This window comes from Lipophrys pholis, assembly GCF_963383615.2.
Source record: "Lipophrys pholis genome assembly, chromosome: 15".
Taxonomy (NCBI): Eukaryota; Metazoa; Chordata; class Actinopteri; order Blenniiformes; family Blenniidae; genus Lipophrys; species Lipophrys pholis.
The window spans coordinates 12425205-12451748 of record NC_137642.1 but is presented as its reverse complement, the minus strand read 5'-3'; the positions used below and the strand labels follow the sequence as shown (position 1 = coordinate 12451748).

The following is a 26544-nucleotide window of genomic DNA, read 5'->3' as shown; positions in this document are numbered from 1 at the left end:
GGAGGGATATATGGAGAAGGAGGGAAGAAGGGAGGATTGAATGAGGAGAGCACATAGTAGACACACTCCTTCACTCAGTCACTCTCCCCTTGCCAGTGGCATCCACCACTGCAACATCTGCTGCCTGCAAGGTGAGTCAACTAGCACTCGACTTTCTCCTTTTTAATTTTCTTTTTCTAGGTGAAATGATGATTACGTGCTTGTTTTTCAATGGGTTTTTTCACCCCCCCCCAATTCATTAATTAGTTGTGTTGACACATGTACATCCCAGTCCACGTGTAACAGGTGTTTGAAGGGATGAAATGAAGACGCAAGACGCCTCAGTCTGTTAGGGATTCTTCTACATTTTGTGGATACATTTCAGAATACAGCAGGATAGAGGTATCTGCAGGAAAACAAATTGCCGGTTGTTCGTTTTGTGATGTAGTGTTCCGCAAAACCGCGTCCTGTATACTGATTCATGCGTACAGCTAGATTTACTGTTTGCTTCTCAGACTGTTTACTTGTACCCGGTCTGTCATCTTATACTTTCAGACAAACATATCTCCTTGTTTACGCTGCTGTGGCCTCCAGGAATTTACTATTTAAAATGGGTCCCAGCCATTGTGTTGGGTGTTTGAGACACTTGTTCACCTCCAGTTAAAACCTGCCTTGTGTTCCTGTCTGGTTACTTACCCTTGAGGCATGTTAACACATGCCAATTGCCACACTAAAGTGTGCTTGTGTAATTCTAATTATACGCCTATGTTTGACACCACAGAAAAGATTTCACTTTTCTTTTTTTTTTTTCCCTTATGTAGTTTGCTTGGCATGGCATCAGAGCCAGGTTGATTACTTCTGCAGTGACTGAAAACAAAAGTGGGATTACAGTAAGAGTCAAGTTGTAGGATGTGCAGAAACAGAGAGTAACATTTCAGGACACCTTGGTATCAAGATAGAACAAGAGGATGAATTCCTCTGTAGTCTACTTGAACTATTTTGTCGAGAGGATGTCACCGTTGGTCTGTTAAAAATAATCAAGGATTTCATTTTTCTCATTGACTGTGTGACCTGTGTTAAATGGCCATAAATGAAATTCCATCAATGAAATGTGCTTGTCAAAGTGAAACAACAAAAACAAACAAAAAAAAAAAAAAACGCGCGTTGCTTCAATAAGAAGCTGTCCGCGAAATTAACAGATTGATGCAGTGTTCCAAACTTTATATGCAGACACGGTGCTCCTCTGTCACGATGATGACCCGCGCCCCCTGCCTGAGCTTCCTCCTCCTCCTCCTCGCGCTACTTTCCCTCACCAGTCAAGCTCGCGCCGAGCCTCGGCGCACCACGCCACCCCAGCGCAGGGCGACTCGCGCGCCGGCCGCCAAAGTGCGCCTGGCGGGCAACTTTGCGCGAGAAACCCACGAGGGACGCGTCGAGGTGCTGCACAACAACACGTGGGGAACCGTCTGCGACGATGAGGTGGACATCAAACTGGCGAACGTGGTGTGCCGCGAGCTGGGTTTCCAGGGCGGCGTCACGTGGGCGCACAGCGCCAAGTACGGAGAAGGGGCAGGTGAGAGAGCACGTGCTGTACCAAGCCATGTCATGCAATTATGGTGACCAAAACTTTGATTTCTCTTACAGAGAACAGCCCGAATTGGACAATTTAAATTACACTCGAATTTTTTCACATTTTCATCATTTTATACATCCAATTATGCCTCTACTGCATCAAAATAACGCAATGTGGTTTCTCAAACCACATTAAAACGCACTTTAGAAATTTCTTGGACGTAAATAAAGAGATTATTTTCTCTTCTCTGGATAGAAAATCTAAATACAACTTCAAAATAACATCTCTATTTTCAGGTCTTGGTGGACACACACACACACACACACACACATTTATCAAAAATAATGTTCTGAATAATGCTAGTCATACACATCCCAGCTTTAACGAAATATTTCTCTTAGTTATAAAATATAATGATGCAAATGACAAAACAGCCTTCCAAAGATACCTTTGGAATAAATATTTATCCCTAATTCGATACATGGGGATATTTTCTTCACTTCTTTTGATAAAGGATGACATTGGTGTGTTGTGGGCAAATGACGTGGACCCATTATCCATCCCAGTCAATCACACCCTGCTATATGACTTGTGTAAAGTAATACTGAAAGAGAGGATTAGACATACTCCCTGGATACATTATTAATGTTATAGGTAAAACCAAACAGGAAATCATTCTTTGTCTTTGCTTGATTAAAGAACTGTTTTGTCTTCTAATCTAAGAATGTAAAACTAAGCGGTTGTGTTTGCACTCACTACAGTACAGCTGCCACTGTAAGGGATCTCTGAACTGAGAAAAATGTAAACTGAAAGACAGTCTTTGGGGCTGAAAAATTAATAATTTAACTCAACTCGTCAAGTTTTGGAAAGCCCCAGAAAGTACTTTGAACTATTTTTAAGAATCAAGAGTTTCAAATAGCTCTCGTGTTAGAGCCAGCAGGTTAGTTTATCGTGGTGATTATTGAATGAATTTAATTTGATTCAAAGTGCAGGTGTAATTATTTTAAAAGGGGACTGCAGTAAATTTAGTTGGACACTGTCTTGCCAAGGTTCATGCTGGCTAAGGGACAAGCTTCATTGACACACTTCACTGAAAGGGAGTGATGTATCAGCATTTCCCTGCGAGTCAAGAACAGGCCAATTAGATTAACATTCCTTTATATACCTTTTCATCGACTGATCGTGGCAGGCAGCCATATGAGAGAAGTTGATACCAATCTGCCACCTCAGAAACGGTCATGCTACGTACGCTGTGCTTGGCTCCCATAAACAGACCACCAATTAAGACCTCCAAAATAACCAACATCATAAAGTGACAAAGATAACTTGTTGTCGGATTGCAGACTACATCTCGTTAAGGTCCTCTGCCAGGCCGTCAGAGCAAATATATGGGCTGAAAAAGGCATTTGTTTTAGAATAATGACAGCACTGGCTTGCCAGTGTTGTGCAACACTTGCTGTGGTTTATAGACATTCTTTACTGCTGCTTTTAAATCCAAATTAAAGAGGAGCTTGAGTGGATCCAGAGAGCACGATCTACAGCACCCTGCCTTGTAAAATACTATGTATCTACTGCTAAACACCCTGCGAAGGTGCAGCCTTATATCAGCATGCCAGTAAAAGTCAAGTGTTAGGTATTTAGAAACTGATTTGAGGTGCTATGCAGATGCATTGCTAAGTCCGTCTATTGAATCTTCCGTAAAAATCCACAATAAATTAAGTTATGCATTGTTTATTCTTTCACAGGCCCAATATGGATGGACAATGTACGCTGTGACGGCACGGAGAAGTCCCTGAAGGACTGCAAGCACAACGGCTGGGGGGTAAATGACTGTAAACACTCTGAAGATTTGGGGGTTGTGTGTGCCCCCGATCGCAGGCCCAATCAGTCGGCTACCAGAAGCCACACTACGGCCAGCAGACCTCATGGCGGCACCGCAGCTCAGTGGCAGGGCCATGTGGCCACTCAGAGGTATCCAGGACATGGATATTATGGAAATGGACATCAATATGAGGCCCCCAGGTTCCAAGGACACCACCATCATTACCAGGTACAGCTTTTCTATGAAGTACATTTATTTCAGTGTTATTCCTTGAAAGTTTTCTGACAGTAGATTTGATATTTATCTTTTGCAAGGGCCACAGTAAAGTTCGCATCGAAGAGGTGCGTCTACGTCCCATTCTCATGGCGACCAAGCGGAAGAGCCTCATTACCGAGGGCGTGGTGGAAGTGAAGCACGCTGGGAGATGGCGACAAGTCTGTGACCTGGGTTGGAGTCTCAACAGCAGCCGAGTTGTGTGCGGGATGCTTGGCTTTCCAGAGGCTACTCAGCACAATGTGAAAACATACAAGTGAGTGTGACTCTTTCCTGCAAGCTTCACCGACAGCTGCACAATTTGCCTTTATGGCCTGGAGGTTTCAGATAAAAACCAAAACGTTGGATTATTGACTGTGTTTCAGTGGGTTAGCGTGCCATGGCATCTGCCCCCCTTGTTAACTGAATAAAAACACATCCTGAAGAATAAAAACACAGCAGTAGCGTCCTGTTCAGAGCCACTCTGAAGGGTTTGCATTGGGCTTATCTTCCTTTCCCAGCCTCTTCATCCCTGCGTCCCCCTTAAACCCCCCCCCCCCCCCCCCCCTTCCTCGGCCATCGGATGATGATAAAGGGATCCTGGTCCTCTCTCTGCAGCCCTTTCTTTACACCTCTCTCTAGGCAAATCACCTCTTCACGCCTCATTGCCTCTCCCTCACTCCCGGTCCCTTTCTCCCTCTGATGCTATCTCCAGCTCCCAACTTTTGGACAAACAGCCTCACTTTCACTTTTAGAGTCTCATGCCAAGCTGTAATATCACTGCTGATTGTGCTTTAACTGTCCCATCAATACCATGACTGACACAGTGGTAGCTATTGAGGACGGCATGATGGTCTGTGTCGAGTATCACTGGCAGGATATCCTCCTGCAGATTTGTGACACCTTTCTTTCTTTTTTCCCCTCCTTTTTTTTTTTTTTAACCCACTTTCCACTTTAGCAACAGCATGTGTGTCTCTTTGTGTGCGTACAATGACTAGACAGCATGTTCAGTTTTATAAATACAGCAAGTAAATTATGAATAATGACCAAGTGTTTGATTCTCAGATGCTACCAAAGCTTTCAAATCACATCTTAAGGATCATTTATATTAATATGCTAAAGTTATATCATATTATAAATAAAAAAAAAGGTTATATTCTCATAACCATAACTCCTAGACCATTTTTCAAGTAAAAAAAAATCAAAAAACTTACCAAAGCTTTGTGCCCATATAGTAGTAGTTACAGTCATGCATTTGTAATATAAACATCTCAGTATTGTCACAAACACACATTAATATGTGTTATCTTGGAAAAGGGGACAGAAACACTCAGTCATAAAAACAAACGTTGAGGCTTACTGTTATTTGACTGACAGTTTTAAGACTGACATCAAAGCATTTGCCTAACATTTAAAATTAAAGTACTATTTTACCAAATATTCACTATTATCCAAGCTTGCATTCTGCTGCATTATTGCATTTGTGTGTCTCCGTTTGCCTCTTTGGCAGAGATCTAAGCTTTTTTTTTTTTTTTCTCTGAATAAAGCATTGCCTGTGGTTTCGAGGAAGGTTCTGTTTTTAAACCGCAGGAAGACCACACATTGGAAGAAAATTACTCTGCCGCTTTTTTAAGAATGAATAGTTTCTCACCATCGGTGGAAGGGGACCCAGTTGGATCTTACTCCTAGAGTATAGGTGATTCACGGTTTAGCTATTTCGTCCCGCTCTTGGCTGAGATCGGTCTGACTCAACTGGTGACGGACCGCAACATCTGCTCTGAACTGTAGGTGCTAGATTCCACTTGCCACTGAAAAGCTGTAACTGTCAAATGGGAACTTATTTGTTTTATAGACTTTTCTAACTTCTTTATTGACTTACACACGGACACTGTTGGCATACACTCACTCACTCGAGTGTATTACTGTATTTTCCGCTTTGCCCTTGAATCAAGCCATCTCTTGCACTCCTGCGTTATTGGAAGACAGTCAAGCTTTAACTGGATTCCACCGCTGGAGGATGAAATAATCCTGTGTCATATCTTCTGTCATAAAACGCTCTCAGAATGAGCAGTCGCTAAAAAACAACCTGGCCGAACACCGTCTCTCCTGGGCCATTTAGTAGAATGCAGCTTCCTCCGCATTGCAGGTGTGATGCTTTTCACACGTCTCCTTGATCCTTTGCGCCCATTTAGATTTACTGTACAATAAAAAACTAAACAAAAAAAAAAAACCCGACTGCTGTTGATAAGTGTAAAGTATTCGCTCAGCGAGGACATAGATGTGTGGATCTGTATAGCTACAACAGTAGATATTTGGCTGCTTACCAAGAAGACAGATATGACAGAAGAGGACGGAGCTGCTGTAGCCTGAAGGGCTTGGATCGAAGCCCTGAGGGAATCTGCTCACTGCTGCTTTCAGATTGGTGTTTCTAATCTTCCTCTGAGGCTGAGAAAAGGAACTTGAATATTAGCACTCCTTCTGTTGTTTCAGTCTCTGACCAAAGCCACAACAAAAACAATGTATAGTTAGAAGTCTGGGAAATGTATGCCATAGCGATGATTTCTTTGTTTAGTTTCGTGTGTAAATTATAAGGTCCTGGCATGGAAGTGGTATGTGACTTGATACATTCTGGTCTGTCTGTCCTGAGTATGACCTGATGTTTTACTGAAGCCTCACTTTCTGGTTTGAACCATGATGATGATGGCGTTTCCAAATCTGTACCTGTTTTCCGTCTCCACTTGTGTGATGTGTGTTTGCTCCCACTTTGAAGTGTGTTTTCCACTTCCAGCTGGTTCGAAAAGAACATATGCCTCTCTGTTTCTGCTGCCTGGAATATATTGAAGTTTGTTTTGCAATATTTTGGTTTCTAAAACTGTGATGGATTGTTACAAACGTCTAAATCGAGATGTGCTGTTGCACATGTGATGTTTATCCAAACATAACAACCACGCAGATGCTAGAAAAGCAGTTTGGTCAGTTTCACCCTGGACATGTGGGTAAATGTAAGGATTGCCATGTTAACTTGACGAAGATCACCACTTTGTTATTATAAGTAGAACATGAAAACAGAAAATCCAACTGTTGGGTCTGAGACAGTATGTTGAGTATTCATGTAACATCTTCCGGTCGCTGAAAAAGCCCCGGGTTGTATTGCATGGTTTTGACCAATTTTAGCCAGCAGAACCCCTCTTCTTGCCCAAGTCGCTCGGCCCATTCTTACAAATCCTGGACCATGCCATGTCTCTCAGCTCCATGTCTCTCTTGGATGAAACTCTAAAGATGCTGTAATTACAAGTTGGTCAGGACCAAAGCTCTCCAGGGCTTCTGCTGAGGGTGAAAAAACACCCCCAATTATAGCTGTATGTGAGAGAGAGAGTAAGACGGACCTGGCAGAGGGGGCAGGAAGAGCGTAACAAGAGAAAGAGGAGATGGGGAGAAAGAACGAGAGCAGCAGTCAGACGAGCCCGATTTTCGCTTGCTCGTGTGAAATATAGCCAATTACAGCTGCAGTTTGCTGCGCTGCCCGCTGTGTCAGCAGCTGTCTGTCTTTCTCTGTCACTGTGGTGATTTGGGACTTAACCCGGGGTTTTATGTTTAATTATGTTTTCGGCGGAATCTTTTCTGTGATGGGGGTATCATTTTCAGGCTTTTGGGTGACATTATGTGTGACCGAATCTGGTTTTCCTGTCTGATGTCTGTGTGATCCTCCTCTCTGCCCTTCTCTCTAATTTATTTTCCCATCTTCTAATTTCGTCATATCTATGCCGCTGTGTGTTTCTTGGTGAGGTCAGGCGGTGGACGTTGGCTTTTTGAGTTGAGACATGGTGGTGGAAATATTCATGGAAATAACCAGCAATTTGTTTTAAACCTTGACAGTCAAAGTAGATTAAAATCCGATCATTGTAATGATTATTTGGCCTACATATGATTATATTGTCATCCAAACTGTCAGGATTGTATTATCGTAGAATTAGATTTTTTTGTATTTGATTTGAACCATAAAATCAATTTGCCGTAACATGGAAACAAACATACAATAAACTAAATGTTTGTAGTGAATGACACAGGGATATACTACTCCTATTAAAGTTATGGCTGTTTCTGTAAATGATGTTTAACTAGAGATTAGGTTAAAGGCGTTTAGGTGAAGTGTACTTCCAACTTGCTCTATTGGATTGTTCAGACCTTGTGTCAGTGTGAAAGAAAGCAGACTTTATTAATCCCCATGGGGAGTACAATGACAGAAGGGTTTTTTTTCATGAATGTGGCTCAAACATTACATTTGTGTAAACAGTGAAAATCTTTTGCTGCTTTTCACATTTCTATAAATTGCATAGCCGACATAATGTATGCAACTTTTTCAGGAAGTAGTATTCCCGTCCTTCCAGTGACTTGATGTGAAATAAACTCCGTAAGCTCATTCAGTTCAGCTTGAGACGAGTAAAAACTGAAGCCGCTGAGTCTTGAGAGGGTGATGAGACCCAAACAGTGATGTAAGGCTCATCTCTTAACAGACAGGTGGTACTCCCTATCATTAGCTGCTGTTTTCTCGGCTCTACAAGCTTAGGATGTAGTGTTCTTGGTGAAACAAGGCTCATGAACATTATGGAGGTGAAAAAAAACAAACCGATCCAGGCGCATTTTGTTTATGAAGCTCAAGCTGCCTCTTAAACTTGCAGAATTAGGCTTAAACGGTATAAGTTGCTGATTATTAAATCTTTTACAATATTTATGCTTTTTATTGCGGTTGAATGGAGTTCAACTTGACAAACAGTTCTATAATTCAATGAAATAAAAGAGCTGATGGTATCATTTATAGCCTGTGTAGTAGTAGTTTTGGTTTCTGATGAGGGAAACTGGTCAGCTGATTTGTCTGTGGTGAGGTCACAAACAAGTCACAGACGTATTCCCTCATGGGGAAAATGTGTGTGTGCATGCTCCTCGCTGTCTATTCCATGGTACTGCGAGCCACATGGTAGACACATTTAAGATATTTTACAAGTGCAATTGAAGACACTGTAAAGAACAAGTGTTAAAATTCTATACAGTGAAACACAGTTTACCACATTGCATGTGGCTTCACTTGAAGCTGACTTAAATGTATGCCTTGATGGGGCTTTTCTGGTAGTCACAAGTTTTACGACTCGGCCATCTACTCGTTAACGAAACTACTTAATCAATCAATCATGTGGGAGCAACTAAATGTATTTAAGCCGGTAGACATGGCCAAGATGTGTTGCTGAAGTTCAAACTGAGCATGACATTAGGGAAAAAGTAAACATGGCATGGTTGTTGGTGCCAGATGGACTGGACTGAGTATTTCAGGAACTGTCCATTTTCTGGGATTTTCATTTTCTTCTCTGTGAAAAAAGGCCTTGTTGATGCCAGAGGTCGGAGGAAAATGCCCAGACTAGTTTGAGATTGTACGCAACAGTAACTCAAATAACCACTCGTGACAACCAAGATATGAAGACAAGCGTCTCTGAGCTCACAGCATCCCAAACCGTGAAGCTGATCAGCAGCAGAAGACCACAGCAGGTGTCACTGCTGTCAGCTAAGAACAGGAAACTGAGGCTGCAGTTCACGCCGACTCATCAAAATTGGACATTAGAAGATTGAAAAAGTCGTTGCCTGGTGTGATGAGTCTCGATTCCTGCTGTAACATTCAGAGACGGTCAGAATTTGACATAAACAAGACAGGATTGATCCATCCTGCCTTGTATCAATGGGTCAGGCTGCTGATGGTAGTGGAATTGTGTGTGGGGGATTGTCCGATGGCGCAATGTGGGCCCCTTAGTATCAATCAAGTATTGTTTAAACACCACGGCCCACCAGAGTATTGCTGCTGATCACTCCCATCCCGTATATAACCACAGTACATCCATCTTCTTACGTCCAGCAACATAACACACCAAATAATTTCTATCTGGTTTCTTGAGTATAAACAATGACTGTACTCTAGTGGCTCCCACATTTACAAGCTTTTAATCTAATAGATCCTATTTGGGATATGGTGAACAGAACATTCACATCACGGATATGCAGCAGACAAATCTACAACGCAAGCATGATGTGATCATGTGACAATGGATCAAAAACTTTGGGGGATGTTTCCAGCAACTTATCGGAGTTATACCACTGAGTATTAAAGCAGTTCTAAAACCGAAAAGAATCCTGGTACCAGCGAGGTGTACCGAATAAAGTGGCCCATGACTGTCTCATCTTCTGTACCGCTTCAAAAAATGTATTTAGACCACGGAGAACTCAAGCCAATCCCAGTTAACTATGGGTGAAGGCAGGGTACATCCTGGACAGGTCGCCAGTCCATCACAGAGCAAACACAGAGAGACAGACAGTCCCAAACACTTACCTTCACAAGTTAAGGCTAGAACACATCAGAGAGAGATTAGGTAGAAATGAACATTTCGTAAATGCAAATCAGTATCGACATCGGCCATCACGTTGCATGTTTAACAAGCCGTTGTAGTTACGGTCTTTACCTTTCTTACTTTTGAGTTGGAAGGCAACCATGTGTTCACTTTTGAGCATTGATGGGATGGCTTTTCTCTTAGCCAGATGTTCATAATTTAATGTCTGGATTTAGCTGCCCGGAACTACGTCTGTTCTTGAAATGGGCCACACAAATATCTCAATTGAAGAGTTATTATTCTAAAATGATATCAACAAATTGCAAACCGCTTAATGATCCTACTTGTTAAATAATTGCTCAATTGAAAGTATATATAATTTGAAAAGCTTTTTTGGTAGCATGTTTTCTTTACAAATACTGACAATCTTTTGATGGGAGCTTGTTTGTATTTTTAGCTCTGGGGCAGTGAGATCTTATTTCCCTGTGACTACTTACAGCATCAGGAAACAAGTTATTATGCGATTGTGGAAAGTGTGCAGTCAGCACTCCATGACTTCACGCAGCCGTCAACATAACATCATGCCGCTGACAATGATCCTCTTTATTCCAACATCCTTGGTTTGTTTTTCAGTCTTGTGCCTCACCTTTACGGGAATGTCTGGAGTTTCAAGTCAGAAACACAAATATTGACCCGCCTTCACTTTCATACAGATATCTTCCGACGTGTTTGTTTCTTTTAAAGGCAACGCTGCTGAAATCAGCTTCGGGGAATGTGTTGGTCAGCATGAAAAGACCTTTTAAGTTGCCCACACCTGCGACGCCGTGACGATGTCCGTAAAAATCCGGCTTGAAAAGATAGTTTATATGCACGTGTTTTGCTTTTAAGATATTTTTATGAAATCAGCAGGAAATATGTTTTTTTTCTTAAATGAACTTTCCACTGTTAGTCTTTGATTTACTTCATGCTCTTGTCTTTAATCAACTCTATCCTCTAGTTTTCCTGCTGTAAGAACTTAACTGAACAGAACGTATGAAAAAAAAAAAAAAAAAAGCCCAAACTGAGTATTTGTTATATATAAATACTGTATATTTTCTGTTGTCAGACCTGTATTTATCCACCAATTATAAACCAGCATTGGCAGACTATGTATGCTTTGAATGTGTTTTCTGGTCAGAGCATTTGTGTCTGTGAGTGTTTTGGTGTAATTAATGAGAACGCCTTGCTGATGCCGGTGCCTGCACTTTGCGGTGGTTTAAGGATTGCCCTGGCACGGTATTTGCGGCAAATCTGCTTTGCATGTCTGCCGAGACGACAGAAGGCTTTCCTCCCTCCATCGCTCCCTCAAGTTCTCAAGTCAGCCAGCCGAGCCAATGCATAAATCTCCGTTTTGTGTTGCGCGTTTCTTGGACAGCGTTTTTGTTTGTGTAACATGCTTGGTCAAACCCTGTTTTCCCAGAAATGTTGTACTTCACTGATGTTGAATGTCAGGATTTTTTCGGACTGCTTGTGGCTTTGTAGGTTAACAACATAGTTTAAAATATCTTGTCTAGGGTTTTTTTTTTTTCTTAAAATCTGTTTATAGTTCTTATGTTCTGTAGTTATGTACACATCTCTGTTATTTTGCAACAAGCATTGGGAAGCCAGGAATATAGGCATTTTTAATGTGATGTGTTCAAATTTAGATTAAATTATATTGCAAATTTCCATCTAAAACATCTTTATATCAGTGTACAAACTTAAGCATTGCCTGACTCGGGAAGCTACACTGGTCACTTTTTCTAAACATAAACACAGTAAACACAATAAACAGAAAACGGCCCCACATTCCAGATGGAAATTTCTGCTACTAAACCCATAAAGAAAAAAAAGAAACTGAAGTTGCTGAAAGATGACAAGAACAGTACCTTCTTCCTTTAAACTACACTTGCCACAAAGCCACATGCACAGCTCATTCTGACTTTATATACAGAAGTTATATTTCGAGTTGTGTGATTCACTTTAACTACTCCAGTAACACCGCCTCCCTAAGCAAGTTGTTGTGTTTGTGCTGCTGCTCGTTGTGGGGGGAAACAACCCCTCCAATATTATTGAGTTACATTTAAAAGAAACGGTAGATTAAACAGAATATCTTATCCAGGTCATCTGCATGCATGTGTGTTTACAACCTCAGAAAATATACAGACTTGGGAGATGTGACATTCATTTCTGCTCTCCTACAGGAAAATATGGGATACCAAGGTAGCGGATCCTTCAACAAGGTAATAAAAAAGACAGCTGTGTCCATTTTATTTTTCCTAGCCAGAAACTAGACATTTTGTAACAAGACATGATACAGGTACTTGCAGACCTCACAACTTGAATGTCTGGCTTATTCATACCCTGCAAACATGATCATTTTAAGACCTGATGTAGCAAATTAACCATCATTTATTTTCTGTTGTTTACCGTTTATCTATGCTAACTAGATCAAGAATACTATATATTGAGTTATCGGGGTCTTGAATATATGAACAGCATTTTGTCTTTCTGATGTTTTAGGCTGAGTATCATGGCAAAGAAGAAGGGATTCTGGGTAGAAAAAGTGAACTGCCGGGGTACCGAGAACAGCCTGTCAGAGTGCCTCGCGCAGCTGTCCATCCCTCGCAGTCCCGTACCGTGTAAGAATGGGAGACATGCCGTGGTCAAGTGTATCGCGGGGCCTCAGTTTGCTCGCATCTCCTCAGGACGACCCCAGGCCCCCTATCCTGTTGTGGTAAGTTGTTGGTTTGCAGCAGCACAAAATCGACATTGAGTGTGAGAACAAAAACGCACGTATGCATCCTCTGCTGTCCTGTGCAGCCCGTGCGTCTGAAGGCCGGCCCCAGACTGGGCGAGGGTCGCGTGGAGGTGCTCCGAGACGGAAAATGGGGAACCATCGTGGATCACTTGTGGGACAGACCTGCAGCCAGTGTGGTATGCAGAGAACTGGGCTTCGGTTCCGCTATGGATGCCCTGCAAGGAGCCTTTATGGGTCAAGGTAGGAGAGAAGCTACAGTCGCCCACTGTCACACTGCACGGGCTGAAAGTTTGTTACATTTTTAACTTGGCTGTTTTGAATCTGCAATTGGGAGGCTAGAGTGTGTTTGTTATGCTTCATGCTATTCCACAAACAGCAGGCAGACTTTTTGAGTCTTTTGCATATGTTTTGCTTATCTTAGACACCGCGCCCGTCTGCCCCAGCTGATCAGATAATGTGTGGGCATGTGTGTTTGTCTGTCTGTCTGTGTATGTTACGTTGTGAAGCTGCAAATGTGTTGATTGCAGTATCGACAGCTGTGATTATGTGTGTCCTGTGCCAGGATTTCCAGCCGCTCAAATACCATACACACGCACGCGCGCACACACACTCACACACTCACACACAAAATGAAATACTATCAGCCGCAGTGGTTTAGATTGGCATTCAGTAACTCTAACCAGAGACTCAATCCAAGCAAGCTTTTTAATTCACTCACTGAGTACTGTGGTCTTTTGCCTTCAATTTCAAATGTCCAGTTTGGGTGACACGCACAGAATCAGTCAGAGTCCAGCTGTGCCAGCGGTGACTCCACCCTCACAAGTTGTGAGAACTGCTTTACCCTATGCCTCAGACTTGGGTGTAGTCTCTAATCATGCTGATGTAGATGAACGGGACGATATCCTGCTGGTGCAGCTGTTCATTTGATCAAACAACGCATATTCCTACCTTTTTGAACCTCTTAAATTACAAATTCTGCCCATGATGTTATTTCTTTTACCTCTCTTTTATTTTTTTATATATCCTAAAGTCTGGTTTAGTTGGCTGTCCTTAGGAGACTGTCTGCAATGGTCTGCACACGCCTTGTCATCTGGTTTCAATCAGTCATTCAGTTTGGGTTCAGGTTCATTGTAATTACAGCATTCTTGGTCTGAGGTGTTTAATTTGTCAGGAGAGGGCGAAGACATTTAAAATGTCTACCTAAAACAGGTTCTCCACAACCACAAAGCTGCAGTTGTGTGTGTGCTTATGTACAACTTATGTGTAAATCTTTTGTGGCTGTTTGTGCATGTAATAAAAATGCCTTGGTATATCGGTTTTGACAAATGGCTGACTTAGTCTTTTTACAGTTATTCTCCTTTCACGTTGTATCGCTCTTATCTCACACGTGGAAATGCAGGTTTTCAAAACCCCAAATTCAGTTTGCGAGTCATTCATTTGTATACTTCTGACTCTGAATTCATGGCCAGACAGTCACTCATGAAGCAAACTTCCCAATTATGATGCATTTTACTGACTTTAAATTCATTTCTTTACCCTCGAATGACAAGGCAAAGAAATAAGAGGCACTTGTTGGTATGGAGTACAAAATGCTGTTTAATATGGACAAAGTAAGAATGTCAGCAGATCACTTAGCCTTGACGTTGAAATTATAGGCGATTCTTGTGTTTATAACAGCTTTAAACTCCAGGAACAGCGACTCCTTCAGTCCCTGTAACAATTAGAAAAATGTTAAGCCAGACATTTCATTTCCTGGGTCAACTTTGGCTGTAATTGTACTATTTAATGGAACAAGCCATTGAAAAAGGCACCCTGAAAGCTTCAGTTGTTCAAAATGTTGTTGTACTTGCATCTGTCAGTACACAAAGTGGTTAGGTTCAGACATTTGCTATCGGTAGAAAATGCTCACGATTTCAATCCAATCTTTGAGTCATCAGGCTGGAATTGCAGGACCCCACAGGAGTGCGCTGAATTATTTATGATAGTCACATGAGATAATGGTCGCGGTTGACTTGCAGAAGGTAGTAGATTGTCTGCCAGGCAGAAGTTCTGCCTTCGAATATTGCCTCACCCATCTGATTTGTCCCAACACTTGCACATATGCTCTTGCGTTCGCGCTTTGAGTGACGTGACAAACTCCTGTTTAAATCACAGGTGAAAATTTCAAACTCCCGATGGTAAATGTCTCCCGAAGCAGGTTTACTCGCATACTTAACTATATGTTGCTCTTTGGTAGGAAACAGTTCAGATGACAAGATGTTTTTATTAGAGGCATAGAAAAAGAAAGAAGCTGGAAAGAAAAACACTACACATGCTTGAGTGTGCCTAAATCAGTGTGTAATTTGAGTTTTCCTTGTAACCACTAACCAACTATGTGTGCTATTCTCAACAAGAATGATGCTAATGTTTCCCCTGTTTCCATCCACGAGAGACACTTTTCTAATCTATAAAATGATCTCTAGCACCTGCCAGTTGTAATTACACAGTAATCAAACTGAACCAGTTTCTTGTAAATCCCAAACTGAAGTTACCACATGTGCAATGTGCCTCTTTGATTACATTTGTGCTGTCAGTCCCTCACATGAGTATGCTGGAGAGTAAAAGCGAAGAAGTGCAGTTCTATACAGACTTTATTTGCCAGCACTTTAACTCCCATCATTGTTACATTTATCATCTTCATCAGTGAGTTAAATTACAGGGACCACATTTCTATTTCCTCTCTTGACCAACATTGTGATTTCACTGTATAATTTAGCCGGGGGAGGACATATACATAGCGCGCTATGCATACATACAGGGAGTTGAAACACCCTGAAAGCCTGTGTGTATTTGTGTGCATGTGAAGCGTGTGTGTGGCCGGTCTCTTGGAATCTATTTTGGGTTTTGTGGATTCCCCAAACTAGGGTTTAAATAGACCGTGTCGATGTTCATTTCGAGGATCTGCAAATGGGCCCAATGTTTGTCTTGATATGTTAAATAGTGGTAGTTTGGATCTAGTCTGTGGCCTTTACCATTCAGATAGCAGCGGAAGTGGTTCAGATGTGTCTTTTTCATACATGTGAACCCACGTTTGGTGACCAGTATGGAGAAAGGCCTACAATCTCCCCAAACCAGCACAGAGACAGATTGGGTTAGGCTGCAATCATTTCTCGACTATCTTCCTTTACGCCCTTTTTTTGGAGGTTACGCTCTTTCCCACAGTTTTTGTGGTGCCGGTTGTGTTTATTTCAATGCTGCCTCCTTTCCAATTGCGCACTTTGTGTACTTTGTTTTACGAAAACAACAAAGCCATAGTTTGCTCAGGTTCTTCCTGTACTGTCATCGTTACGGTACCAGATGTTTGCATTTTTTCCCTCACCATTTCGCATGTTGTTTAGAAATGATCTTGGTTTAAATGACAAACAAGTACACGTGAAGTCTTTCATATTGTTAACACGGATTGTGCCCTAGTTTGCCCATCCAGGGCGGCGGACTACACTCAGTGTTGTTGTTTTGCCTGAAACAACACAATGGTGGTAATGAGGTGTGACAGATGCCTAAAGTAGATGTTGGTGGTGCTGCTGCTTGGCTCGCAGGAGCATTGTGTCAAGGCAGACGAGAACTTTTCTTTGTGGTTTTGAAGCTTAGGCGAGAACACTTATTCGTGTGAAGGGATTTTAGAGCCTCACTCTTACTTGTGTGTGCTATTTTGCGTGATGAAATCTTTCTAATGCCTTTGTGTTGACGTTGGGTGGCCCCAGACAACCACAAGAAAGCCTCAGTTATGTCTGTGCTCCTCTGGTTTCCAAATCTCGTAGTTTATTATTTTTTTTCAGTAGAGTGTTAAAATCTACCACATCTCCTCCTCCCTGTTCAGGCACGGGACCTATCCATATGAACAATGTACAATGTATGGGATCAGAGCGCTCCATCCTAGACTGCTACTTCCAAGAAGTCCAACCGTGGACGTTCAAACACGCCCAGGATGCATCAGTTCGCTGTAACGTTCCGAAGACTGGGACAGAAAACACGGTACAAAAACCACACTGTCAAATAATACACTGGAAAAAATTCTTTAAACCCTGATCCATCTAATTCTTTAATCCAATGGATGTCTAGGTGCGGGTTGCTGGCGGCAGAGTCCCATCAGAAGGACGAGTGGAGGTGCTGATGGATGTTGGGGGTCGTAAACGCTGGGGCTCGGTCTGTAGCGAGAACTGGGGCATAAACGAGGCCATGGTGGTCTGCAGACAGCTCGGATTCGGCTTTGCTGCCAGTGCTCATCAGGTAACAGTCTCACCTAATCTCGACAGCATAAACACATGTCACTTTGGTCTCTGAATTAAAGTTTCAACAACTTTTCTGAAAGCCGAACCATAAGTTTCTAAAGTGACCTTATTGAACAAACACTCCCACTGCTAAAACTATTATTGTCATCTTGCAAATGTCTGACTTGAAGGGTCAGAAGACGCATTTCTTTAAAATCCCATTTGCAGCGTCTGAGTAATTGATGCAACAAAGAAGTGAACACATGGAGAATAATCCATAGTCACAGCCCCCGTATTCACTGTGGTAGACACTGAGCTATGATACTGTTGACATAAATGATAAAAAATCTGACAAGCTCACGGTGTCCCCTTTCACGCCCTCTCTTTGACAGGAGACCTGGTACTGGACTGGTGCCCCAAATGCATCCGAAGTGCTTCTCACCGGAACTCATTGCGTGGGCACAGAGCTTTCAATTCAGCAGTGTCGTCGCAACAACCACATCCACTGCCCTCGAGGAGGTGGAACTAAGGCTGCAGGGGTCAGCTGCTCAGACAGTGAGTTTGGCGCTGCAGCCGTAGGCCCGCTCGTCTGACTCGTTTTGAATTGTAACATCAGACACGCATTGCATCTTCTTCAGCGGCCCCTGATCTTGTTCTGGACGCCCAGCTGGTCCAGGAGACGGCCTACCTGGAGGATCGACCCCTCCACCTGCTGACCTGTGCCAACGAGGAAAACTGCCTGTCGTCTTCTGCTGCACGGATGAACTGGCCCTACGGCCACCGGCGCCTGCTGCGCTTCTCTTCTCGCATCATGAACCTGGGCCGTTCTGATTTCAGACCCAAAGCAGCAAAAGACAGCTGGACATGGCACCAGTGCCACAGGTAGAGAACCCCTGATATATGTGCAGAGGTGGAATACAAGAAAGACTGGTACTAAAAAGAATATGATAATGGCAGCCACCTCTGTTCACCATGTTTCTCTCAAATAAGGCCAGTGAGGAAGGCTGCTGTTCAAAATCTGTTTTATCATTGTCAGCTGATTCTTTTTCATTTGAAGCCATTTGGCCCCTAGTTTTTCCTGCCATATACATTACATTTGAGAGGCATTTTCTCTCTGTGGCAATTACATACTTTGTTGTTTTTGTTCCATTAGTGCATTTATTGTGTCTACCATGCTCGAAATACACAGATGAACATAAAAGTCAGTCTTTGTGTCAGGAAGACATGCAATTAAAACAAAAAACACTGGTCATTTTACTCAAAAATAATGGTACTGGTGCAGGAGGGCCTTCTTTCATGCAGGCTTTTGATGTGTCCACACTTCTGAACAGCAGACTGTAATGAGCAGCTTGTTTGCTGGCTGCAGCAGGGACACGACTAAATGAAGCAGGACAGTGGACTTCAAGGAGCTGGATGAGACAGCACCGATGTAAATACTAGAAAGTACAGATGATTATGCCGCAATATCATAAAATCAGTTGTCAGAGAAGCACGCGCAATTAAAATTAGTTTGGTCTCAAATTACCTTAAGTGCAATAATGATGATCTTGTGCTTTTGTGTGTGGATTATTTTTTTTTTACTTGCTATATGTGGGCTGCTGTGGCTGTGCAAGTGGACATTTTGAGTGGTTGCGAAAACCATGGTTCAGACTTCTCTGGATACAGGTGAACTGTGGTTTTTAGAGGCTGTAAGAAATACTCAGATAAACACCTGTTATTCATACAAAATTGCTTGTGCGTGCAATAATGGTACAGACGCCTCTACGTTGAGTAATTTGAGTTATATTTAATTTAATTGCATTCAGTTGCTGCCCAAAACGAAAACAAGCTAAACTGACATGCCACATGGTTTAAAAAGGAAACAGCAGGAATATTTAACACAAGGGCCTTTGTCTACGAGGTGGAAATAGATTCAATATGTTACTTTTGGATTTGAGGAGGTATGTTTGTTTTTACTTTTTGATTTTGAATCGGATAATTGATACCTTTCAAGAAGTCAGATGAGGGAATGTAAACAGCCGGCTGTATTGCATGGTGTGAAATATGTCCTGAGTGAATATTGTACAGAAATTGTCTCTCCACTTTTGTTAGTTGCCGGAGCGCATGTTCTTGGAAATGACGGTTGAACCTGTCAAGTCACCACAGGTCGAGTGCAATACAAAGGACAGGGTGGCTCATGCATAGTCAAGTCTGCTTTAGTCTCGCCGCCGCATGTTGGAGCTGTGCATGTGCGTTTCAAAGCCCTCCATTCACTCCATGTGTGTAAACAGCTCGGCCGAGCTTGGCACTAAAACAAGCTTCTGTGCGAGGTGTCACGGTGACACCCATGCTCATGTAGGAGCAGTGAGGTCATTAGGATAATACGAGCCATAGGGGAGCCAGTGTTCACTTAGTGCAAATGCATGCACACACACACACACACACACACACACACACACACACACACACACACACACACACACACACACACACACACACACACACACGCTCTCACCTGGACCTTTCCTTCTGTCGTCACAGGCACTACCACAGCATCGAGGTGTTCACACATTACGATCTGCTGACTCTTAACGGCACGAGGGTTGCAGAGGGACACAAGGCCAGCTTCTGTCTGGAGGACACGTATTGCCCCGAGGGTAATGTTCAGCACTATTCACTGGTCCCAGCGAAATACACTTCTCCATTAGTGACAGGGAATTAATATCAATATTTCAACTCCAGCTACACAGATTTTTATTTTGTGGTTAATGTATTAAATCGCTGCTGTTGTTGTTTGTTCACTCTCCATTTCCTTGTTACATCATGGGTGAAATAGCTCATATGAGAAAAGCAACATTCATTCCGTTAGTATTCTAACGCAGTCCTTGAAGCTAAAGACTCTTAAACATGGCAAGGAGTGTCAGACATTAAATGAGCTTTGATGTTGTGATTTATAATAACGTTGTTGTGTTAGGACTCCAGAAGCGGTTCTCCTGCTACAACATGGGCGATCAGGGCATCTCTGTGGGCTGCTGGGACACGTATCGCCACGACATCGACTGCCAGTGGGTTGATGTGACTGATGTACGACCAGGAGACTACATCTTCCAGGTGAGAGGTCGTTTTATAATTCTCATTTCTTTCATGTTGGACACATTTATTTTTAGGTATCATCCTTTAGGTTTGTGCTTAAAGTACCAGTTCAGGTTCCATTCATTACTGTGTTCTTTATATTTTACAAACTAACAAAAAGTAAATGAGTGAATGATACTTGTCATTTTGGTGTGACCACGCTTTGCCTTCAAAACAGCATTCGTCTGTCCAGCTTGCACACACTTTTTTCCTGGAAGGCTTTAGCAAACATTTCAGAGAGCTAAGCACAGATCTTGTGCAGAAGGTCACTTATGTCTCTTCATCATGTGATCTAAAACAAACTACATGATGCTCCGATATGGCCCCTGTGGTGATTTGACTCCAGGACTCTTGGTTCTTGATGAAGCAGATAGTTTCACAACACTGTCAGTTTGTTTAGTGTTGTTATCGTCTGCTGGATAATTTTTTTGGGGGGTCCAATCAGACACCTACCTGATGGCATTACACAACTTTTGCACACTACTGTGTGTGTCAGTTTCAATGAAACAATGATAGTGTAAGAACTTCTGTTTGATGGATTTTCGACCCTCGAGCTCAGAAAAAGTACAGATGGTAAGTACAATATAGTTGTGCAGATATATACCAATTAAACTGAATATGACCCCTTGTCAGTCACCTTGTCCTCTTGCAGCCTTGCAGGTAATAGTTAGGCACAGAAATCCCATCCAACATTAAAACATTTTCAACTCTCTTGTCTCTCTTCTGGACCATCATGCACAAAAAGCTCAAAGAGACTGTCTGACTGTTCTCAACTAGTCTTTATTCCTGGCCGGAAAAGAAAAAGAGGGAAGTAATTAAAATGTAGGGAGTAAAATTTTAATAAAAAAAGTAGTTGCTTCATTTTGATACTGAAAAGTTGTACTATAACAAAAGAGTTTATAACCATCAATTTCCAACTCTGAAGCTTGCACGAATAGTTTGAATGCTTCCTCGCGATGGGAAGTTTCAGTTAATATGAAAAAGAATTTACAGGCGCTTAAGGTGGATTTTGCAGTTGGTTTGAGGTTTCTATTTCAGTAAAACCTACTTGCCTATACCTCAGCACAGTCATCTCCACAACTCTTTCTCTGTCATTTCTTTGTTGAGCCGAATCATTGTGGCCATGAGACTAAAACACATCAAGGGCTCCATCGCCCATTATCCTCCATTTCTAGTTGACTCCTCTGATCCCACTGTGGCATGTTGGAGTCTTCTGATGTTAGTACGCTGCCAATTACCTCCTGAGTGTGGGAGACGGCTTCCAGTCTAACTAGATAATTATTGCTGCTGGTCCACTTGTCTCTAGGTCACACTAAGCCTTGTAATTAACACTTCAGTACTCTTTATTGAGGATGTATTAATTAAATCTACTCACAGTTATTTTGTCCCACACACACACACACACACACACACACACACACACACACACACACACACACACACACACACACACACACATACAAAGGTATGTGCTGACTTGATGTATTTTAAGCAGGTTGAGTTGGGTGTGATTGTAAAGTGGTGTGCTGCTGCAGCGCAGTGTGGAGGCGTCGAGAAGAAATGAATGATGGAGGAGGACAGAAGTGGAGTTGAGATAATAAAGTGGAAGAGATTGGAATAACTCCTGAAGGTGAAAAGGCCACAGTCATGTGAGGCCAAGGTACGCAGCTAAACTTAAGTCAGGACAAGAAAGAAAAACACTAAGCGAGCCAAGCTGTAGAGCAGTTTTTAATCGAAGGATTTAGAAAAATACAAACAGCTTTTACAGCAGCTTTCCGTCCCGCTGCTGTGTTCTTTCATTTATCTAGTAAAGTGCAGATGATGCCAGACTTTTCTGACGCTTTACAGAAGAAAGATCCAGCGGGCCTGCCCTTGAACCGCCCAGTGCTAATGAAACACACACCAATTACCAACATTAACTGTTGCCTCCCTATTTTCTCCCAAGCAGCACCTAGTCCCCCCTTCCATTAGGAACGGCTAATTTGCCACTGAGGAATTCCTCCTGCCCTGTTTTTATTTTTATAGCCACTTTTTCACTCAGCAACACGCTCTTCAACTGAAGCGGACCGCTGCGAAACTCTCACACACTTCAACACTGTAATTTTCTCTGAAAAATTAAGAGACACTTTTTGGTGCATTCACTTTGTTTTTTTTCAAAGTTCTCTTCCTTTTTAGTGTAGTTTGCCTTCCTTGCCTGTGAAGCTGTTGGTAACCTGTACTTTAACTGGGTGTAGCAGTGTACAGAGCAGCTATTAGAGTAAATTACTTCTCAGTATTATCACCAGATTATGAGAAAGGTCGTATCAGCAATTGCTCTGCAAATGACAGCCTATTAGTACAGTGCACAGCAGCACGCACAACAAGACAGATTCCATACACAGAAATGTTCACTCGTTTGCAACAAACTTCATATTCGGGCAAATTAAGCCCTTATTATTGTGTTGCCTTGTTGTGTGAGGAGCCGTGCGCGTTCGCCTCTGCACGAGCTCGATCTCGACGTCGTGGTGCTACCACATTCTCTGAACCTCCCCTGTAAAGTCACAGCTTCTTATGCCACCAGTTACGATGTTTTCTGTGGGCACAAGTGTCTTTTTTTTTTCTTTCTTTTTTTTACACGTTTTTGGACAAGATGTGCTTTTCTTTCCCCACATCAGGTTTCCCTTGAGCTCTTCTGTGCGTTGCATTACAGTATGTTATTAGGACCTCATGCTCCACTGCAGACCAACTGTAAACATTAAGTTCATTAGAAAGCACTATAAAATGTTGTTGTTTTTTTTTTTATAAATTCAGTTTGCAAAAATATCCAGCTTTTTATGGATGAGAAACATATTGACTGTAAAAACAATGCCAACCAAAAGTCCCATTTTTAATAATGGGATCTCTAACAGTTTTACATTTGAATGTATTTTCTAGCAAGCAATGTAACACATATTCATTGGTCAAAATACAATTACGTGAAGGTATACATATCAAAGATATATGTTTTCTTGTGTCCCAATGAAAGTCATAAGGCAAGATTATTTTGTGTTGCAGGTGGAAGTCAACCCATCGATGGACATGGCCGAGTCTGACTTCATGAACAACGTCATGAGGTGTCGGTGCAGATATGACGGCCACAGAGTCTATATGTACGGATGTCACGCAGGTGAGGACAGAAAAGTTTTAAACTTTCTGAAATGTTCATCTGTGAAATTCTTCAAAACAGTCTTATTTTGCAATCAGATGGGAAATTGAAGACTCTTTTGATATTTTGTCTTTTAATAAAGAAATAATTGAATTCAATGCATGTTTTTTGGACTGTGTGAGGAAACTCGTGTACGAGACAACAATCCATCCACTGGGGAAATCCTCATTCTCGTTAATTCAATCAGCAAGTACTCTAATAACAATTTCAAACCAGTTGAAATTCACACTGAGAAAATTTGGATTCACTTTTGCTGCAAGTTAAGACATTCTTTACTTTCTGTTTCATACAAACACATTATCTTCATATCAAGATTCCTTCATTATAGTTTGTGTTTACAGTTTTGGGAACAGAGAACCTGAAAAAGAAAGTTAAACTTGTCATAGGCCCAACTTTTTATCTGGACTCAGTGTGTCATGACATGCATTTAGTTGCAAACAGATTTTAATAAAGCAGTTTTCCATGTCCGTTAAACCAATTTAGGCGGTTAAAATAGTTAAAACAAATGTTCTAAACTTTTGAAAAGAACAACTTTAACTTGAGTGTGTTTTTTTTAACCTTCCTCCTCTCCTGATAATAATGTTGACTTATTGATTCCGCAGGCGATGCCTACAGCGCAGAGACCGAAGACCTGTTTGAGCACCAGAGGCAGATCACCAATAACTTCGTGTAGCCCACTGCAGAGTCCACCGCAAAGGTCTTCCAAGAAGAGCATAAAGACCGTTCAGGGTGGGCTGAGGTCGATGGCCCACAGCCCTTTGACAACCTTAGAACCCACTTTTAACAGAGAACACGTAACGATGGCGCCTGCTCGTCATTGTGGATGAGCAGCAGCCATTGCAGAGACTCTTATTCTCAACTCAAAAAGCCAACGACAAGGAGCTGCAAAGAGGTTCAACCTGGTTTTATACTCTTGTTAAGGAAGAAGACTTTGGATAAAAAATTCAAGCCATACTGATTTTTGTGAATGTGGACAGGTTAAACTAGTTATTCTAGACGGATACATGTGACAGACCTCGGTGCCGTCGTAGCTAAACAGCAACAGATGAGTCGGATTTATTTCAACATCGGAGAGCGTGTGTGAATCGTGTCTCTGTTTTCGTTATCTTCCAAAGTCCTGATTGAAATGGATCGTTGTCCGTCCTTCACCATTGGTGCTCTTTAACAATACTGTATGCCAAAAGATTAACCTCACTTTTTTCAGGTGAACGGTGTCGTAGTTACTTTCTCATTAGTTTGATTTTCAACAAAATGTAGCTGTGCATTTCATATCGTACATACAAGAAGCAGTCACATTATTTTTATGGAACAAAGCACTTTATCTTTTAAACATCAGTATTCTACTTTTACTCTTTTCAACGAGTCACCAAGGTCAACTATCAAGGATGTTTATCTAAAAATAACTTTATACATTTTTACATTTCAGAGAGTTAAATATATGGTTGTGTTTAGTTTTCATATAGATTGTGCTATTTATGCTGTACTTTATTTATTCAATGCATTGACACGCAGCATGCTCAGTAAAGATTTTGTTAGTTTTACGTTTATTTAAATTTTGATTTTGATTTTCTTTTTCTAACATAATCAGCCAAAGAGAAAAAAACATTTTTGTGTAATTGTTCCCAAACGTAGTCTTAGAACAACCTCATGTTGCAGATGAGTAATTGTTGATCTCCTTTTATTTTAGTTATTTAAACAACTGTAAGTGTACAGTTTTTTTTTTTTATCTCTGTTGGGAGCGAAAGCTGTTCTGTCAGAACCGCAGAAATGCGGGCAGGCAGGCAGAGTTTTGAGAGCGTATAAAAAGCCTTTTAATTACGTCTGTCGGGTTAGACTTAAGGTTAGGGTTGAGAATGAGGCTGTAGCGTGTGCTTTATTAAGAAACACTATTGAACGGTTACATATGGATTCCTGGAAAGAGTAAAAGAATCTTCACACAACCTCCAGGAACGTGTGCCGACCCTCTGGGAGATTTAGCAAGAAAGTCAAGAGACTCAAAAGAAAGGATAAGCAAGTCGGAGCGGGAAAGCAGTGAAAAGTCGGGAGGGCGACTTATACGTACGTACAGTTTTTACTACAAGGGCCGTCTTTTTGTAGGGAGCTATGCAGGGACCAACCACAAACTGGCATTTCGCGCTCCCCAACGAGAACAACATGTTTGTCTGGGAGGGGGGCAAAAAAATAAGCTCCTCTATTCACGCTGCAGCACAGTGAACAGTGGCCTTATTTTTCCTGTAGGTGAGCCTGCTGAAATTCGCGGTATCTCTGCTGAATAAGGAACTTGTATTACACCCAACAATGATGCAACTCCATGTTTTTTTACAGCTCGGAGTGCATGTTAATGGTGCCGTTTCACCCATTAAAGCGTTTGATGTGTTTGGCTTATTGTGTTTGCGGTTAAACCTGTTAAGACCCGTTTTCTAGTGGACATGCCATTCATGAATACAGCTGCAGACTACATTAGTTTCTTTAATGGTTTAAATCCTCCACAGGGTTGTCACGATGCCGACTTTGAAATGAAGCCCTGTCAGTCATTTGCAGCCTTCAGTAATATTTTCGCCTGCAGCACACACCTGCTCAAACATCCAGGTCCACAGTTAGAAATGGTTTAAAATAAACAGTCCTGAAATTCTAAAGTTAATGTTTGCTGATGTGCTTTTCTGTCCTTTTGTGTTCGTGTTCAGTTGAGTTAGACATATTACCATGCTCTATGTGTTTTCAACTGTATATGCCATTCCATATCTCAAGTTGGTTCATATTCATCTTATTGCTGTATTACCGCCCATGCTATAGATATTGTGCTGGGATATTATCTTTTTCATGGCCAGTTGAGTTTTCATTTTGTCTTTCAATCTGAGAGTGTGATTCGTGTGGCGCTTGTCTACAATCATGATAATCAAAAGCTATACTCTCAGGGACCTTGACCTCATCTAAAGAGTAAAAGAAAAAAATATTTCATATGATGTGATTTAGTTTCCTTTTTTGAGCTGTGATGTATTCCTTTTGTATCACTATTTCTACAAACGATAATCTGTGCCCACATGTTTATATTACTGCTAAGAATTTTACGGTATGAAGGCGATAAGCTTCTGTTACCATTTTCCTTTGGGGAAAGTTTAGATCACTGAGGATAAACACTGGCTGAGTCAAAGGCAAATTTCATCTCAAGAGTAACTCACGAACCTTTCATTCATCATTACTGTGAATCAATAAAACTTCATCACATACT

The 26544-nt window shown here is 41.8% G+C and overlaps 1 protein-coding gene across 1 annotated transcript; it reads left to right on the top strand.

Annotated features, from left to right (window-relative positions):
- Window positions 1-34: 34 nt before the first annotated feature.
- On the top strand, window positions 35-26544 carry loxl4 (lysyl oxidase-like 4). Its single transcript, XM_080481851.1, has 15 exons — window positions 35-131; window positions 1210-1552; window positions 3298-3602; window positions 3689-3903; window positions 12217-12255; window positions 12536-12749; window positions 12836-13013; window positions 16630-16784; window positions 16872-17039; window positions 17413-17575; window positions 17659-17902; window positions 19541-19656; window positions 19974-20110; window positions 23165-23276; window positions 23918-26544. The coding sequence occupies exons 2-15, from the start codon at window positions 1231-1233 to the stop codon at window positions 23986-23988; spliced, it is 2439 nt and encodes an 812-aa protein (XP_080337977.1). The 5' UTR covers window positions 35-131; window positions 1210-1230; the 3' UTR covers window positions 23989-26544.